Here is a 20130-nt window from a genome sequence, read left to right as displayed (position 1 = left end):
CTTTTTACCAATCAAATTCTAATACATTCTTATAAAAATAATAAGTTATGTTTTTACGTCATAGACTTGTACTGCATCATTTGTACTGTTTTATCTAGTTGGTTATATAATTTGTTATGCATGATAACAATGATCATTAGTGTATTTATATTATTAGTCCTTCTTCCGAATGTTTTATGTTACAAGTGGAATTATGTATAATTGGCATTGCAATCTAAACTATTTATATAAACGTTTAAAATTCTACAATTTTACTTAGGCTCTGTCCACACTATCAAACTAGTTTGTGACGTTCCCATATATGGACACGATGATGTCATATAACTACCATATTTGGGCATATCACAATTTTTTTAGCCAAAAATAATTAAAGAATAAACACTTCTGAAATGAAATGTTTTGTCCAAGAAAAAATATGATTTCACTTTAAAAAAAAATTAGTTTTGTCAGGTAGATATTTTTATTTTTTAATTTTAGTGAAAAAGAATAACTATTATGTGACAATAGAATAACATATTCAACTGAAAAAAAAACCACCCCATATTTTGAAGGGAACAATATCTTAATATATTTAGTATAATATCATTAGTTTTTGATACAGTCAAACACTTGATTTTAGAAACACACAGTCACTCTACGTTATTTGAAACATCTTTCTTACAAAATGCGTCTACAAATACACCGTAATGTTACAGCCATGTTTGCATAGCCGTCAAATGCATAGCAATGTTTTGGTCCTGACAACACATAGTACTATATTTACCACAGTACTCCATTTAATATCATAAAATTCAGTTTTTTTTGCATAAGCGTGGAATCATGAAGCATTCTTTACGATACAATTATAAAAGTTGAAAAAAGAAAAATACAATTTTTTGTGGAAAAAAAACTTTTTTGAAAAAAAAAAAATTCCAAATTTAATCTACATAAATTATTAACAATTTTTCAAATACTGAAAAAAGCAAAGCAAATATAACTTTCTTTAAATACACTTATTTAGGCAAACAAAAATACAGCGAATACTAGCATGTATTAAGCACATTTAATCTTGATAAAAAAAAAAGTGAGAACTGTTGAGTTTCTCTGAAAAAAACAGTTGAGTTTCTTTTCAGAACAATTTGTGATGTACCGCAAATTTTATAATTATCATCAACATACTGATTTCGCCAAGCAAACCTTCAAACAAATATATAATGTTAATCTTAATACCATATAGAAAAAAAGTATTCTTGAAATTTAAAATAAAAAATGCTGCTAATTTAGACACATTATTAAAATATAGTAACGAAACACGCTTAAGAAAATACATTTATCTAAACAATTTAATACTTGTATACAAATAATAACAATAAGCAAATTATCATATAAAATAAATAATTACCTAATTTACTAACTAAGAGTTTGTCACTCCCCTACTGTACCACCAACCAGTGGTCACAATTACATTTTGTACGGTCAGAAACTAAATGCCCATTTGTCTGAGAGTCAATGTTGTTAATCTGAGCAATAAGAATCACTCCATGATAATTTAAAATTAATCAGAAATTATGCTAATAAATATAATTCAATTCATTAAGCTATCTAGGAGCATATATACAAAGTATACATATGTATACAGATACATGGAAAGATATACAAAACCAGATTGTGTGTATTACACTCCATAACTTGGAATTGTAATAACGTTATTTATAGGTGTATTTATATGTGTAAACAGATTACTGCACACAAATGAGTATTTCATTATAAAAACAATATATTTCACAATTATTATACATCAACTAATTGGCATAAAGATAATATTCATAAGATATACATGAAATATCCATTCATTGTATACCTAATACACTGAATATTCATAAGATACACATAAAATATTCATTCATTGAATATCTAATCCACTGAATATTCATAAGGTATACATAAAATATCCATTCATTGTATATCTAATTCACTGCATATTCATAAGTTTTACATAAAATATTCATTCATTGAATATCTAATCCACTGAATATTCATAAGATATACATGAAATATTCATTCATTGTATATCTAATTCACTGCATATTCATAATATATATGTTAATATTCATTGAATATTTAATTAGCCATCACATGGGCCCACCAATTGACACTTGTTTTCCACGAATTCTTCAAAGATTCGTCAAATTTATTTTGAAAGTGTTTAAGTGCTTCTTCCTCAGACTTATCGAGTAAAAGCGTGTCTCGCAGGTACGTGAGCGTTTCTGCCGTCAGTTCGGGGATTCCGCTCGATAACATCATGGCAAACAAACTGATTAGTAATTTACCTTGACGACGAAGAACAAGATATGCATCCTCGCAGCAACGTCTAAATCTGTGTACGAAAAGAACATTTTTTATTAGCGAAATAGATCAAAAGGAATGAAATGCAGAGATTTCATGGAGTCTTCTCGGATATGGACTATAAACCGTAGGTTCAGTGTACACATTTAGCTCAGGTACACTTTAAAGAACCTAGTACATCTTTCAAAATGTGTAGGGTGTTACCTCGGTGTACACACACAACCCGCTGATCATATCTGGGCCAACTGGGAGACTGAAAAGGTTACCCAGTATAAATAAATAACAAATTCTTTGATTTAGACGACCATTTAATAAACATTTAATTTTAATTAAAATGGTTTCATAAAGCATAATTACAATTTTTGAAATTATTGTTAAAAAAAAATTTTCAATAAATGTCTACTTACTTTCCAAAATCAGTGCTGCCACTTTGCTGTTTGCCTCGATTAATCACGTGAACGAAATCAGTTGCAAGAACAAAAGGTACGCGCTCTCGTTTAACGCCAAACTTAACTTTAAATTTTCCAAGAAAATGTCCAAAATCAACATGGAATAACTGAAAGAGAAAGAAAATGTATTATTTGTTGGCAAAACGTTACATGCATAAATGCCATCAAAGTGGAACATTGAGAAACGGCGAGTTTGAATCCAACATTCTATTAGTCAAGACACAACTTTGCGCTGATTACTAGCTGCATTATGCGAGTATATTTCCATACGCGTTTGATAAAAAAAGGACCCGGGTAATTATGTGAAGCTGCACTTTGTACATTAAACAACGCTATATTAGAACAACGTATTGTTAAGAAATATGTTCTAAAAATAAACCTACTTGGCCATTTTGTTTAACCATAATATTGTCGTTATGACGATCCCCGATTCCTAGTACATAGGTGGCGACACAGTACCCAGCACATGAGTACGTAAAATTGTTAATTGCTTCGTTGAATTTCATTGGTCCTGTGTTCTGGTCTTCAAGCCATTGGTACAACGATGCCTTGCGGAATGTGGCGCCGATTCTCCTGGCGTACATCTTCTGTATGTTAGCTATAGTCTTCGCTTCTTGCACTATCTCAATTACTCCAACTTTGTGGCCGGTTGATAATGTTTTGTATGGAATCACTCTGAATAAACAAACAATCATTTATATCAAATACAGATTTAATTTATCTCTTTAAATTAAAATTTTAACTTAATTTTTATTCATACACACTGCCTGATATAGAATCAATTTTAAACTTTTGTGTAAAGCTCTGTTCACACTATCAAACTTTATGTGAAAAAAATATGGACATGATGAAGTCATATCACTACCATATTTGGGCATATCACTACCATATTTGGGCATATCACTTCCATATTTGGGCACATCACACTTTTTTTTTCAAACTAGTTTGATAGTGTAGACAGCGCTTTAGTAAGCAGAAGTCACTGTAAATCAACTAACTTAAGGTCTAGTCCTTCTGCTTGCCATAAATTATCCATGATCTGTATAACTTGTAACGTCAACATATCTTGCCTTAAATCTGAAAAAAAAAAACATTTGTAAGTACAGTTTGGTAAAATATTCTTTTATTTATGAAACTGTCCTGTAACCATCTATAAGATTGCATCAAACAAGATAACAATAATCATGATGTATGCTAACAAGTCATAATATCTTTATTGATGCATTTTCCAGAATGAAGTAAAATTAAAAAAACGGACTCGGTTTGGTTAACAAGTCATGTGGTATGGTAACAAGTCATGTGGTATGGTAACAAGTCATAATATTGTCTTGAGGTATTTTCCAGACTGATCGTAAAATAAAAAATGGTTCTGGGTGCAGTCAACAAGTCATGTTGTATGGTAACAAGTTGTAGTAACACTGTATGGTAACAAGTTGTAGTCACGCTGTATGGTAACAAGTTAAGTCATGCTTCTTTTTTTTTTACAAGTCACAAACTTACCATCACCATTCTTAAACATGAGCATGATGTCATCACCATGAGCATCCTCATTCTCAAAGACTAACCATAGAGGGCGCATCTTAGAGGGCATGAACTTGCATTTGTCCAGCCTAGATAAAACAAATGATTACAAATAGTAATAATGAAATGAAATGAAAAAAAATTAGATAGAGGTGCTGTCTTGTGTAAATTGTCCTTCAGATGAGACATTGAGCTGTGTGCACAATAGGCACAAAGACAGACTTTACTTATGGATTTCTTTACTTAAGGTAGTACTGTACCACAACTACCAGTAACAGTCTCAATATTTTGAAATAGAGGAGTGAGGACAGTGGCTTAAAATGTGTACATTCTTTTTGTATGTATTTTGCTAAGGATTTCTAATAGTAAATTAATCACTGTCCTATCAGATAGGTGGTAATCTATATTGTGAACCAGTTCACCGGGGTAACCCCCTACTTGTCTCGAATGACGAACTGGGTTCTTCAAAGCGCACATGAGCAAGATGTGTACACTGGACCTACGGTTAATATTCCTTATCAAAGAACACTTAACGCTTATGCTATATATTTATGCCATACTTTTTATGTTCTTCTGTTTTAACTCCTCTTTTTTAATGAAAGTTGGGGAAGTGGGAGGAAAAATTCACTCCGCATTGGGCCCCTTTCTTGAATACTCACTTTAAACACTTAAGTCTGAACTCTGGTTGTAAAGGAGAGCAGAATGATGAGAGCACTTCCCGGTATGACTCCTGATCTAGAACCGTTCTCATCATCTGTTTTGCTTCATCTGGATTCTTTGTCAACTGTCGACTCTTAATTAATTCATTTACAGATTTCAGTTTATTTAGACTTTCAACCTGAAACAAAGATTATTAATAATAAATGAGGGCTTATTGTAAATAAATAATAGAAAAATAAAAAAGCTTACAAAAGAACGACGTTTCAACTCATCATGGGGTCATTATCAAGTCCAATTAACTGATCTTTTTTAAGCGCTATTTTCCTATTAATTATTATTATTAAATAGATTCAGCTTGTACTATGTTGGGTTAATCACATAGTGAGCCCTCTATGTTTTGTTGTTGAAAAGAGGGAATAAATGCACAACAAACAAGAATGTTATTGCAACAGTAAATCTGTAATAGTAGTAAACAAAACGAGGAATGAGGAGTATAAACTGATTTAAAAAAAAGGAAATGAAGAGATGTTTTGTCAGATCTGTGTTGTAAATTTCAATTAAATTAAACAAACCTGTTTATGTAAGCTGTCCATATGTGCAACACTCCCCCAGCAGTAAGCCTCTAGCATCAAGCCAAATCGTGTGGATACATTCAGATGATGCATTTCAGCCCTGAGAATAATCAAGTTTAAAAATATAAAGCTAACAAAATCTATGCTATTTATGTCAGACCATGAATAAAAGCTTAAAACATTATAATCATGTAAATAAAAAATCAATAAATCTATTTCGAAATGTAACCTAAAAATAAAATTTTACAAATTTTATATTAAATTCAATTTTTGGAACCCAGTCTAAGCAGCTGTTTACACTACACAGTGCTAAAATGCCAAAAAGTGACAATGACTTTACCTTAAGTGCCAAAACAAAAAGTGACCAATCCTCTGGTTAGCTAATGCCCTTCTGAGCAAGAAGCGACAAAGTTCACAATCTAAATGAGACTCATACTTGATTGCTTGCACTACTTGTAGAAGGTACTGGGATAACTGATCATCTCTACAACAAAAGAAATAGAATCTTCAATAGTAATGGATTGTTTGTTTTAAGTGGTTACCACGGTGTACTGGACCAAATGAGCACAGTACAACACCCTAAAGCTCCGTCTACACTATCAAACTAGTTTGTGATGTGCCCAAATATGGTAGTGATATGACATCATCATATCCATATATGGGCACATCACATTTTTTGTCACATAAAGTTTGATAGTGTAAACAGAGCTTAAGATGTAGTATGTGCCATCCGCATCTGAAGTCTTGTCTACATCTGTGTGCCATTGAACTTAGTAGGCTGTTAGTTGCAAGTTATTCCCCACATTTACAACAGTATTTTGTTGGACATGCGGTTTATGTAAACCTGTATACTATTCCACATTTCCACCTTTAGATGTTTAATCGTACTAAACCTATGTTTTATCTTCTTTTGTTTATTAGAACATTTTGTTTTACAATCAAGAAACTTACGTCAGCCTGTTGAGACACTCGACAGCGAAATTCCTAACCATCATGTCAGCGTAGTTGTAATCCAGTAACAGAAGCGCTTCTTCCGGTTCTAGGCGTGGCCAGATCTGAAGAAGGGCTTGCATCTGTCAAGAAACAATTAAGACAAAATATGATAAAATCAATAATGAAAAAGCACTTTAGTTTACCAATAAGATAGTTGACATAACATGTTGTACAGAAAAATTATTAGAAGTTTTAATAAACATAAACGATCAGTAATTTTCAAGCTAAGTAGTTTTACGATTCCTGTTTTTCCAGGCATGGTTTGTTGCTGAAAGTTTGTGATTACCTGTGCTACATCACTCCTCGAATTCCAGCGTACACATTTGATTAACCGGGGTAGCGAGTGGGGAATGTGATCTCTACAATCCTGACGGCTCATCCACACTTGCCGGCTTTCTTGTTCCGTTAGCGGCTCAAGCGGATCACGTTCAACAACCTGTTTTAACTCCTCAAGTTGCTGATCCTATTACAATTGAATTTATCAAAATGTTACATTTTCGCAAAATAAGTTATCCACAATTTACTATATTCTGAGAAAAATCCTATCCTGCCCGTCCGCACTGTTATTTGTGTAAATTGTCATAAGGAATAGATTGTACATTACTTAAAAATGTGAAAACTATCTTACTGTGATTTGTTCTGGATGTAAATGTTGCTCTTCTTTCGCAATATTCGCTGCGTATTCCAACACTTTCTCAAAGGGCGGGTACGAAATGGGTTGATCCTGGTAGCGGTTAAACGATATGGTCAACGTTGTCGCATCTACATTCTGATTACTTTCGATCGTTCCTAGAGGATTTAAGTCGACGTCGTCTGATGCGGGCCACATGCGTAACTTAATTGTGTCCATTTGTAATTGTGAGTTGTAGTCAAAAAATGTAGTGTTGCACCAGGCAACCGGTATAATCTCCTACAAGATACAATGAACAAATCTATATTGTTAAAATAATGTAAAACAGAACCCTCAACTTGGAAAAATGAAATATTGGGAGGTTTTAACAAATTATGTCCAAACTATAGAGGGCGATAAAATGTTTCAAATACATCAAACCATAGAGGGTGCTATTAAAAATGTAAAGGTATTGGTATTTATAATAGTAGACATTATTTCACTTATTAAACAATACATGAATTTATTACAAACATCTTGATGCACACCAATATTTAGCATAACTTTTTTTTTTCTTTATCTAGTTTAAATTATAGAAATATTGGGATACCTTTTTGTTTATTTAAAGCTCAGGTACAGGCATGAATTTTTAATATAATATCTGGTTAATTGTACATAAATCAAATATTTGTAACCGAAATCAAGACAAAAAACCATGAATTTCCCCTAATATGGTCAAATACAAAATTTGGCAAAACTCTGCCAAAAAAACCAGGAACACTTTTTTTTCAGTAGTTAGGTGTTAACATAATGTAATAACATGTCTGGTGACTCCCTAGAAGGTGAAAAAAGATGGTGGATATACGGTGGATAATTTTTGCTATAGCATGAAAATAAAATTCTGAAGTTGAATAAAAATACCAGAAATGTAATATTCAAGTTATATTACCTATATTTAGTCATCTGATAACATTTTTTACCACACCGTTTATTTTTCATAGCTTTTTAAAATACCTCTCTATTTTCAAAATTTGTGTACAAAAAAATAGAGATTTTACTGTGTAATTTGAACTATCCCCCCACTGATAAGAAAATGCTTATTTTCAAAAAGCTCCTGTAACACAAATAAAATCCCAAAAATTATGAAACATAGGGGAAACTATAGATCGATAATTATTGGAATGTATGATCAATAGAAATTTTTTGCCCGCACCTGGCCTTTAATGTTAAACAAGAAACAAACATAATATTTGTTACATAATCTAAAAAAAATGTTAAATGTTTCTTACTCTTCTTTCGTTTAGTTTTTTATTTTTCTTTGCACTTTCTTTGCCTTTCTTTCCTAATTTTCGGTCCCATGGCGTGTACAACAGGATGCATAGCCGCGCCATTCTTGGAAGGTCACACACACGAAGGTCAAAGATCATTGAGTGGTTCCATTCGGATGAATATTTACCAGGCTTGCTGTCTTCCGTTGTTTCGTAATTGCACAAGATATCGTCTCCATGGTATATGCCGGCTTTTACTCGCACCTATGAAATATACAATGTAGTGAGGTAATTTCCCGATTGATCGTAATCAAAACGGTACTGGGTTTGGTCTACTAGTTTTTCTGCTCCCAACCAGTACATCCATTCATAGAAGCTTTGATGAAGTAAGCCTACCTGGTGGTGGCCATAGAACGGTCCCGAGATAACGACTATACTTCGGCTTTAGTCGATAGAAGATTGAATAAATTGTTAGAGATAGAGTATACGATGTTATGATTATGTGTAGATATGTGATTTGTTCTTTTTATTCAAATGATGTTATGTATTTAATAAATTTGTTATATCAATTAATTAAATTATCGTAGATTGCATATTATGCGATAAATATTATTTAATAAATTTTTGATATATTATTATTATTATATTAATAAAAAGATATTTGTTAGTATAAATTAAAAATATAGATATAAGGAAGAAAAGCAAAGAGATTATGGAGCGGCTGTACAAGAATATACAACACTAAGTATTGTAAAGTTAATATATTAAAAATTTAGGCGATCTTGTCAAAGGTCAAGCGCCTTCAGCCTGCCACGTTTCGATATTCAATATTGAACCTGACTTGACTCGGTATATAAAGAAGTAGAAATGGAGATAGTTTCACCCACACCACCAACATGTGACAGTGATGAGGTGTGATTGAGGGTAGATAACTGACTGACTATCAATATCAAACTTGATGGCTGTTGATTGTGACATTGGCCGTGTTTATGCAGCCATAACAAAATTATCGGTTAATTTTTTAACCAATCAGATAATTAATTTTAAAAAATAAAGTGACATTACCGAACAACCAAGTGCCCAATCATAACGCAACAATGTCCTTCATTTACCCAATAATTATCAGATTTGACTAAGATAATTATCGGTTAATTTTTCCAGAGTGGAATCGGTTAAACCCTGTTTCCACAGGAATTTTATTGCTTAATTTTTATCAGTTAATTATCGGTTAATTTTTATTGGTTAATTTTATGGATGCGGAAGCACGGCCATTGTGTTGCAGAGCTAAAGAAATCATTATCAAGTTCAATTCTACACTGTGCTTTTTTTTAAGTCACAAGAAAAGTCAAGTCACCAAATGATACTACAATCACACAAAAAAATGTTCTGAATTGCACCAACCTGTACTTTCTCTGCTACATTAACATTTACCGCTTTGTCTATCGTGATCTTGACTGGCGCTTCTACATCCCAGCTAAGCGTTCTAATTTTCATTGGAATTGGGGGTGCTTTAACTTCGGTTTTTAACAAACCTTTTATCATTGGTTGATCAAACGAGTCCTCAACTTTCAACTCTGACTTTTTCATCAGTATTAACTCTGGATAAAGGCCTTTGCTTCTTGATTTTCTGATTGCCTGTGTAAAATAACATTGTATTGAAATTTAAACATTAGAATTGAGTAATAAAGTAGGAACTCAATTTTACGGAAAACATGAGATCTGTAAAAATCCAGGTTGACCTTAAATTGACCACAACATGCAAACATTATAGCCTATAAGGTTGCAGATGGTTTGTTGTTTAAGCAATATTTTTTAATCGAGCAACTTAAAGATGTATTGTTCCCCAAAAACATGGAAAATGAAGATTAATAAAATAAGACTTAAGGCCATTTTGTAGTTTTAACAAAGTTAATCACTTCCATAGAAAAAAAATGACAACAAATAATGTTTTCACTTAAAATGACAAAATAAACAGTTAAGTTCAACTAAAAACCCATTTATTTCCTGTCAATTTAAATATAAAAAAAATTTAAATTACAGTTTTTTCAGGTAAATATTTGTTTTTGTGATCCAATTTTTGGTCAAAGTGAATAACTTATTATTATGTGACATTAAAATGGCATATTTAACAAAAAATTAAAAAAAAAATTTTTTTTTTCGGGGGGAAAATATTTCTTCATTTATAATTCTAAAATTCATATTTTATATAATAACAATACAACGATTTTGTTTACATTTTGTTTACATTGATTCATATTAACAATCTCATATACAGCATACCTTAAATTGACTGATTGGATACTCTCCCATTATAAATTCATCATGACCTCTGACCTTAAGCACACAGTCTTCTGCATCCAAGTCAGTCACAGGACGTTTTAAAGCTTTTTCTACCAGACTTATTGGCCACTCAAAGGCACCCACTTGAACTAATGTGTGATTAGCATCCTTAAAGAAATGAAGAAAACACTCTAAAGCTCTGTCTACACTAGTAGACAACAAAAATGTTATGTGCCCAAATATAGTAGTGATATGTCTAAATATGTTTGTTTACGGTTTGTTTACAGTTTGTTTACAGTTTGTTTAACAGTTTGTTTAACAGTTTGTGTAACAGTTTGTGTAACAGTTTGTGTAACAGTTTGTGTAACAGTTTGTGTAACAGTTTGTTTTACAGTTTGTTTTACAGTTTGTTTTACAGTTTGTTTTACAGTTTGTTTTACAGTTTGTTTTACAGTTTGTTTTACAGTTTGTTTTACAGTTTGTTTTACAGTTTGTTTTACAGTTTGTTTTACAGTTTGTTTTACAGTTTGTTTTACAGTTTGTTTAACAGTTTGTTTAACAGTTTGTTTAACAGTTTGTTTAACAGTTTGTTTAACAGTTTGTTTAACAGTTTGTTTAACAGTTTGTTTAACAGTTTGTTTAACAGTTTGTTTAACAGTTTGTTTAACAGTTTGTTTAACAGTTTGTTTAACAGTTTGTTTAACAGTTTGTTTAACAGTTTGTTTTACAGTTTGTTTTACAGTTTGTTTTACAGTTTGTTTTACAGTTTGTTTTACAGTTTGTTTTACAGTTTGTTTACAGTTTTGTTTACAGTTTTGTTTACAGCTTGTTTAACAGTTTTGTTTAACAGCTTGTTTTACAGTTTGTTTTACAGTTTGTTTACAGTTTGTTTACAGCTTGTTTTACAGCTTGTTTAACAGCTTGTTTAACAGTTTGTTTTACAGTTTGTTTTACAGTTTGTTTTACAGTTTGTTTTACAGTTTGTTTTACAGTTTGTTTTACAGTTTGTTTTACAGTTTGTTTTACAGTTTGTTTTACAGTTTGTTTTACAGTTTTGTTTACAGTTTTGTTTACAGTTTTGTTTACAGTTTTGTTTACAGCTTGTTTAACAGTTTGTTTTACAGTTTGTTTTACAGTTTGTTTTACAGTTTGTTTTACAGTTTGTTTTACAGTTTGTTTTACAGTTTGTTTTACAGTTTGTTTACAGTTTGTTTACAGTTTGTTTACAGTTTGTTTTACAGTTTGTTTTACAGTTTGTTTTACAGTTTGTTTTACAGTTTGTTTTACAGTTTGTTTTACAGTTTGTTTTACAGTTTGTTTTACAGTTTGTTTTACAGTTTGTTTTACAGTTTGTTTTACAGTTTGTTTTACAGTTTGTTTTCAGTTTGTTTACAGTTTGTTTACTGTTTGTTAATATGTTGTTTACTGTTTACTTTGTAGTTTATAATCACTTTATTTATACCTGTGCAATTTCCTTGGAGTATTTTATATTAACTATACATTCATTGTTGGGGAATTGATCTCGAAGGTGCTCAGGAATCTCCATAGAAACCTCAAGCTGCGGAGGGTACAGGTACTGGGCCTTCTTCAACCAATCCCACGTGTTACGTTTCTTTTGGATGTTCAATACCATTTGTTTCATCTTGGTACGGAAGTCATTCACTTCAGGATTTTTCATGGCATCAAATTCATACAAAGCTGAAAATTAAAATTAAACTGTCAGCCAGCACATGTAACAATTTCATTTTAAATCATAAAAAACATGAAATAAGAAATAAAGTGGAGGATGTATAACAAAAGCAAAGCCTGACAAGATACCTTTCGTTAACAATGTGCACACAAATATTTTAAAAAGAAAGTATATACTTAACAGGAACAGTTTTAACTGTTGTATTTCATTACGCAAGCTGTTTACTGGCAAACTTGTCACAAGAAGGTGACAAGCCAGTTTTAGCTGTTTTATTTCATTAGGCCAGTTGGTGACAATCCATTCAAATATTACAGATATGCACACACACAAACATAAGTAATCTTGGTACCCAAGACATTAAATTAAAACATTACCTTTGCCAATCAACATTCCAATCTTTGAATTTAGAAGTTTCTCCTCTAAATCGCCAGCTTTTCTAACAACTTGCAACATTGGACAGAATGGCATAACATCACTGATACGCCGCTTCTCGTCCAATAGCTCCTCTCGCTCCGCGTTCTGGTTGATGCACTGGAAGACATAGAAGTTAAGATCGTGCAGCTTGTTGAAGAGTGGGTATCTACTAGCCTCTTGCCACAGCTCCTGTGAAGAAGAACAGTTACTGGATAATAAAAAATTCATTATGAATAAGAAACTCATAATTAATGAAAAAAAAATTCAGTAGAAAAAAAAACCCTGAGTCAAAATCTACGTTGAATAAACAAACAATTTAATATGTGAAAAAATCAAAACATACTAATAAATTCAATATTTATAATAAATAAATAAAACAAAACTACAAATAAATTCTTGAAAATAAAATCTCGTTAGCTTACCAGTACCTACTGTATTTCCTTTAAGTTAGTCACACTCACACAAACAGAATACGCAAATTCTGTGTAAATTTTGCAATCTACCAAGCCACTAATCCACAGACTGCCCCTAACACACCTGTCTACAATTGCACTGATTCAAGGCATTATCTTATAAATACCAAGGAAAAACCCAAGAGAATCAACACACTAGAAAATCTGTTTTTTCCTGTAAGTTGAAGCATCTTTCAACAACTTTGTATGTGTATGCTAACTCACTGAATTATTCATAATACAGGAACAAATATAATGTTTCACATTGATCAATTGTAGGTTATGGTGTTACTTTAATTCTAAAGCTCTGTCCACACTATCAAACTAGTTTGATAGTGTGGACAGAGCTTAATGTTTTTTCCAAATTTTTAATATACAACATTGATGAACTCTCCCAATTACAGGATTGAATATGATTTACCGTGATGATAAACTACTGTAAAGCTCTGTCTACACTATCAAAGTTTATGTTACAAAAAATGTGATGTGCACATATATGGACATGATGATGTCATACCACTATCATATTTCAGTATCACTACCATATCTGGGCATATCACTACCATATTTGAGCATATCACACTTTTTTTGTCAAACTAGATTGATGTGTAGACACTGACCGAGAGTCCCATTTTGAAATGAAGTAGAAACAGATAGTCATGAGTTACACTAGGTCAGGATTGAACCCTGACATTTGACACTAGGTCAGGACAGGAGTGAACCTTGTGATTGGAAGGCAAGCACATTAACTACACCAAGCGCAACAGCTGCACTACTCTTTCATCATTCACCCTAAAAATTCTATTTCTTAGTCTTCTATGTACTACTTTGTATAAAGTACAATATCCAAATCTTACCCTTTTTATTTGTGTGATTGTTGCGTTGCCACTGCACTTAAGTTGTACAAGAATGCCAGTTGGCATCAGGCAGTCCAGCATGATCTCCCCCGTCTGACCTCCGTGTGACTGCCATATGTCCCCACTCAAAAACCCTGCAGGGGGCATTGTGAATGTTACAAATCAAAAAACCTAATAAGAAAAAAAAACAACCAAACTGTTGTTAATTTATCAAAGAGTAATGGCTTATACTGTACATCACTAGGAAGTCTCATATTCATACAAAATTCAATGTCCTCATTAATATTCATGATACATCCTCATCAATATTCATGCTATGTCCTCATCAATATTCATGTCAAGTGCTCATCAATATTCATGTCAAGTGCTCATTAAAATTCATGTCATGTCTTCATCAATATTCACGTTTTGTCATCAATATTTCTGCAATATTCTCAATAATATTCATGTTTTGTCATCAATTTTTTCATTCTCATAAAAACTGCTTTTACTACACTTTAAATTAAGTTTATAACCATGAAATGATGGGAAAATGAAAATGAAACATACAGTATTGGAAAAAAGAAAAGAATGACAACTAATTACAGGAACAAAGCACAACTTAAGCGTTATACCAAGTGTCCTGTCTAATCTTTAAAATATTTAACAGCAGAAATAATAAATGCTGTGTAAGATCATGGACATGGTGAGATTAAATTATGTATTGAAAGTAAGTACTGGACTAAATCACAGTTAACGCGAACTTATTAAGGCCTGACGAAACGTCTTGACCAGTCGGTGCTGTCTGTGTTGAATCCCGATGAGACAACAAGTAGTCTTGAGATAGCGTTGGGTGTAGTTTTAGGTCGTCGGGAGAACTGTAAACATGTTTAACTTTCTTCCGACGAGACGACTCGTTGGGCCTCGTCGTACAGCGACGCTGTTCTTTTGGCCTTTACTCAAACTCCACCCACCCCCACCCAATTTTTTGTAAATATTTTAATAAAACTGTATTGAGTGTGAATAAAATCAGCTACATGACTCAAATGTTGTTTTGAAGAACTCGCAAAATGGGAAAAAACAGTTTACAGCATTAGAGTCTTGAATGAGGAAGCATTTAAAAAAGGATATCTAGAAGGTCATGCATCACCGCCCATGACAATATCGAGAGTAAACCACCTTTGATTGTTTGCTTAAGCCGAAAAGTTAGTTTTGACAATAACAATGCTGCAAATATGTTTGTGTGAGGATGTTGTGATTGCTTTCTATTACAACCAATCAATTGTGTTATCTAAGTTTGTATATTAATAATTTAGTTCCTGTTTTGGGGAGGATAGCTGTAATTAGATACAATTGTCAGTGCTTCAATGAGAACAAAGAACAATGCATAAAAACTTTCACAATTTTTTTTCTTTTTAAAACAATAGTAATACCGCAAATTGAATGATTATAGCCATGTGTGTGTACAATGTTCAATACATCAATTCTATTAATAATAATAATAGCTTATAATTATACAGTGCTTTTCCAATTTAATTGATCAAAGCGCTTCACATCATAATTACACTAACAATTATTGATATAGATATAAAAATATAAGATCACTATTATTTTTTTTAAATTACTTATATTGATATTAATAAATAATTGATTATGTGCCTCCTCTTTGCTCTAAATAAAACACACTTCTTTTTCTGAGAGGGGGAGTGGGGGAGAGAGAAGGTGTTAGTAAAAAGTGTACGTATGCTTTATCCACAAAGTTGATAAACACCTATAAATAATACACCGACAATAAATATTATTGATTGAGATTTAAATTTACAAAAAAATTAAATTTCTCCAATAGAAAATCTGCCATGTGACTCAAGTTTTGTTTACCAGAGTGATCGAAGGTCACAGAAAGGTCACATATGTATCATATTGATTGAAACCAATAACAACCTGAACCTAGTTTAAAAACAAGGTCAGACAAATAAAATTTAATTTGTCAGAAAAAAAAATGTGGACAAAAATAGGTTTTATAAATGTAGATATTTCTGTGATTGTTTAATGTTTTCAGCTCTGTTTTGACTTTTGATATTTCTTAATTTAGAAAAAAAAACTCAACCACCATCATCTATTTAGTTTTAAGTTGGGTCGGTAATTAAAGGAAGTTTATACACAGTTTAAACGTGGAGAAATAAGTTTCTCCATGGTTTAAACTATAAAATAATACCTGGTACATTTATCATAGCATTGAGTTGGGCTAACTTTGACTTCAGGGTGACAAAATTTTGACAGAAATGGTTCACAGCATCATTCAATGATATAAAACTGAGCAGACAAACAGACGGAAAGACAGACAGGTTGACACACAAACAGACAAGACAGGTTGACACACAAGTGGACAGACAAACAGATGGACAAACAGACGAACAGACAGATGGACACACAGACGGACAGACTATTTTGCATTGGGAACTGTGCAACACATTCATTTGCACATACAGTATAATAACTCAGTCTTTGAACAAATATTGTTGAATATTTCCCATCTGTTAGATTGTAAACAACACAATTGGTCATGCTTCATTGATTTTTAAACAAACACTTGATACCATCATATCATACCACATCAATAGTTTCTTCCAATTGGACGATTTGTAACAACAACAGATCAAGGAGGTGAAAAGAGCGATTACAATTACAGTGATAACATTCTGAAAGGGGAAGAGGGGGGAAGGGGAAAAGTATGGACATCAATGAATATGATGAAAGAGAACTAGGTACAAACATGGACCTATAATTTATACTTATAGGTTCATGGTACAAACAACATTATGAAAGTGCCACTCTATGTAAACTATAGAGATATTAATTATAATGATAACATCATTCTGAAAGGCAAAAGAGGGGGAGGGGGAAAGAGTGGATATGAATGTAGCAAGTCTATTTGTTTTTTAAATATTTTTATATAGTTTATTTTATATCATTGTTGTTACTTTGGGAGTACGGAACCTGAACTCTTGTTATAGTGATTAGGTTCACTTTTAGGTTCCTGCCTACTCCCTTAGTTTCTGTGTTTTGTTTGTTTGTAACTGGTTTTTGGCAATAAATAATAATAATAATAATAATAAACATGGACCTATAATTTATACTTTATAGGTTCATGCACAAACAACATTATGAAAGTGCCACTCTATGTAAGTAAACCAGAGATATTATAATGATAACAACATTCTGAAAGGCGAAAGAGGGGGAGGGGGAAAGAGTGGATGAATATGATGAAATATGGACCTATAATTTATACTTATAGGTCCATGGTACAAACAACATTATGAAAGTGCCACTCCATAGAGATATTATAGTGAATACTGTATCTGATGTATACACCTGAGTGGATACAACCATCTGGTGTGTACAGCATTGTTTGTATTTCCTCTAGCCATGGTCTAACTATAGATCTTTTTTTAGGAAAAGTAATTTTCTCCTTTAATGTCCAATGTTGCTTTTAAGCACGACATGCTATTACTATTATTCTGTAATGCAATAGTTGCTCCAAGTAATAAAGAACCATAATATTGTCTACATTGTTAAAAGTACATAATTTAAAACACCATCATCTGTGCCTTTCTTTCCTTGTGTCTAACTTAACAAAATAGGACACAACATCAGACACAACATGAGTAACTGAACCAAACCAATAACATGTTTTTGTAGTTATTCAACTTAATCCAGACAAGCTTCAAGTGTTAAAATTCAACTTGTGATTCACTAGTATTTTTTAATTTAAATCTGCCAATTTTGGGTTGTGGGCTATGACCGTAAAATGAACAAGAAAGACAAAAACATGTTTTGATGGTACTCTACTGTACTGATTGTAATGTGTGTGAGTTGTGATATGTATCTGCTGGTGACTTTCTCAAGATAAACAGGAAGACCTATTTCCTAGAAATAACCAAATAATATTAACTTATGTAAAATGAATACCATCAGTGGCTAAGACACGAACATTGGGAGAATGGCTTTTAATTCATAATTTAACTAAATAAAACAAATTTGTTTGAATGAACAAGAACCAATGTCTTAAACATATCAAAAAGGCATGGTTATTTAATATTATGTTCTATCATTAATTAACAAAACATTATAAGTATTTAATGTAATTTAATTATGGGTAATTTTGAATTGTAATACAGTAAGCCTTTTATACGAAACGGAAGACATCTTCAATCGATGACAACAATGCCGTGCAACGAAGCGTAACCAACAGAACATTTTACAACAAAAATTTTGTTCATACAACTGCCTGTTGAGGATTTACAGATTTTTAAGTAACTTGTCCTCCGAAAATAGGCTTAAAACGCTTATGTTATTTCTGTTGGTTATGCTTCGTTGCATTGTTTGTCTTCGATCGAAATGTCTTCCGTTTCGTAAAAAGGCGTATTGTTTTATATTTGTATTTTTATTATTAGAATGCACTACCGATTGGTTTGTGTCAATGTTGCAATAAGCATCATTCCAATGTATGACCAAAAAAAGTTATTAATAAATATAAACGTCCCTATCAACATATTTGTAATACCCGAGCTAGGCTTGTAGGCCTAGGCTAGTCTAGTAACAATTTATTTTATCATATTAAAAGTTTATTTTTTACTTTCTAGCCTATCCTAAACTACTAATTATTTTTTTGTTCGTTTTTTTGTAGTAGAACTTGGTTTAAATGGTCCTACTCACTGTATTCTATGATAGGTTTTAGGCCTTCTTACTATACTACAGTAGGCCTAGGCTAGGCCTAGCTAGTAGTTAGTTAGGTAGTAGTTTTAGTTAGTAGGCCAGGCCTAGCCTACTAGGCCTAGTACTATATTAGTATTACTAACTTACTACTAGGCCTAGCTAGGGTAGGCTAATTAGGGATAGCCATGGACTAATAGTCTAAGCTAACCTAGCCCTACGTATCTACCTAGGCCTACCTCCCTCTAGCCTAGAAGGAGTGAGCCCAGGCCTAGGCCTAGTTAGAGCAATAGCAAAAAGCCCTAAACTAAAGTTTAGGCCTAGCTGTACCTAGCTAGTCACTTCGGTTCCTTCCGGTGTGTGTATTATAATAAATGGAAAGGTAAAATGATCTTACCTAAATCAAAACCAAATATGAAATAACTTGTTCGTTAAGTGAGGTCACCTTTGCAACATATTATTATATGTATATTTAAAGTCTTGTGAAAACACTAAAAAACACAAAACAGGCAGTACCCGGAAACTGAAGCATCAGGCTCAAAACACTTCACCGCCGTGGCATTTTAAGGCCTAGCGATGATGATGTGAGAGATAAAAAGGAGGGCGATCGCCGACGACGAGCACTTCAAAATCACAAACTTTTTTAGCGAAAAAACCAGGAAATACAATGGCGCCATCTATATGGAGAACATTTCGTGTTCACAAAAAGTAATAGAAATCTCCGATGTTTTTTTAACCATTGTGATCCCGGGTTCGATTCCTTATGAATGTTGCTTTTTGAATGTGGTAATAATAATGTACATAGGCCTAGTTAAGTTTGTTCTCTCAAAAGGGACAAATACATTACTATCTGGTAGTTGTTTACATCGATAGCGGAAAACAACAAATGTGTAAGAAAATAAACGGCATACATGTGTATATATTTTAATAAGAATACTAAGAAATATTGCATTAAAAATTGAATCAAATTTTTTTAAATTATACAATAATGTCTTACACAGAATTTGAGATTTGAACGCAGTACAATGATTTACAAAATATAAACCTTCATCTTTTACTATAAGCATAATAGGCCTACAAAATTATACAATATTCATTGTTATCAATAAATTACTTATATTAATAAAATAAATCTTGTAGTCCATGGAAATTGCTGAAAAAAATATTTTTATCATAATTATCTACATTTCTTATCAATTATATTCCTTTGGGTTTACAAAACACTTCCCAATATAAACAGGTAACACTCTAAACGATATTTGGGGGTAAAGTTTATTGTAAAATATAATAAGGATTTCCCTTTAAAATCTAAATTTAGGGTCAATCTTGACTGCCCCTCGCCTTCCA

General features: G+C 32.1%; 1 protein-coding gene across 1 annotated transcript; it reads right to left on the bottom strand.

Annotated features, from left to right (window-relative positions):
* Nucleotides 1-88: 88 nt before the first annotated feature.
* Nucleotides 89-19381, bottom strand: LOC140044453 (phosphatidylinositol 4,5-bisphosphate 3-kinase catalytic subunit beta isoform-like). Its single transcript, XM_072088971.1, has 18 exons — nt 19181-19381; nt 14092-14262; nt 12743-12971; nt 12141-12376; nt 10679-10846; nt 9800-10033; nt 8420-8662; nt 7149-7430; nt 6807-6983; nt 6479-6600; nt 5868-6011; nt 5528-5627; nt 4955-5133; nt 4275-4384; nt 3773-3851; nt 3158-3449; nt 2733-2881; nt 89-2356 (listed from the first exon to the last, which is right to left on the bottom strand). The coding sequence occupies exons 2-18, from the start codon at nt 14236-14238 to the stop codon at nt 2101-2103; spliced, it is 3147 nt and encodes a 1048-aa protein (XP_071945072.1). The 5' UTR covers nt 14239-14262; nt 19181-19381; the 3' UTR covers nt 89-2100.
* Nucleotides 19382-20130: the final 749 nt, after the last annotated feature.

The sequence above is a fragment of the Antedon mediterranea genome, chromosome 3 (assembly GCF_964355755.1).
Source record: "Antedon mediterranea chromosome 3, ecAntMedi1.1, whole genome shotgun sequence".
Lineage (NCBI taxonomy): Eukaryota > Metazoa > Echinodermata > Crinoidea > Comatulida > Antedonidae > Antedon > Antedon mediterranea.
This window is presented reverse-complemented; position numbering and strand designations above follow the sequence as displayed.

Bases quoted from the DNA above. Each gene is read 5' to 3' on its own strand.
- LOC140044453 (XM_072088971.1), bottom strand. From the start codon at position 14,238: ATGCCCCCTGCAGGGTTTTTGAGTGGGGACATATGGCAGTCACACGGA. The intron at 8,663-9,799 runs GTTGGTGCAATT...TATATTTCATAG, and splicing joins ATGTAGCAGAGAAAGTACAG to GTGCGAGTAAAAGCCGGCAT. The intron at 2,357-2,732 runs GTAAGTAGACAT...TTTCGTACACAG, and splicing joins GGCAGCACTGATTTTGGAAA to ATTTAGACGTTGCTGCGAGG.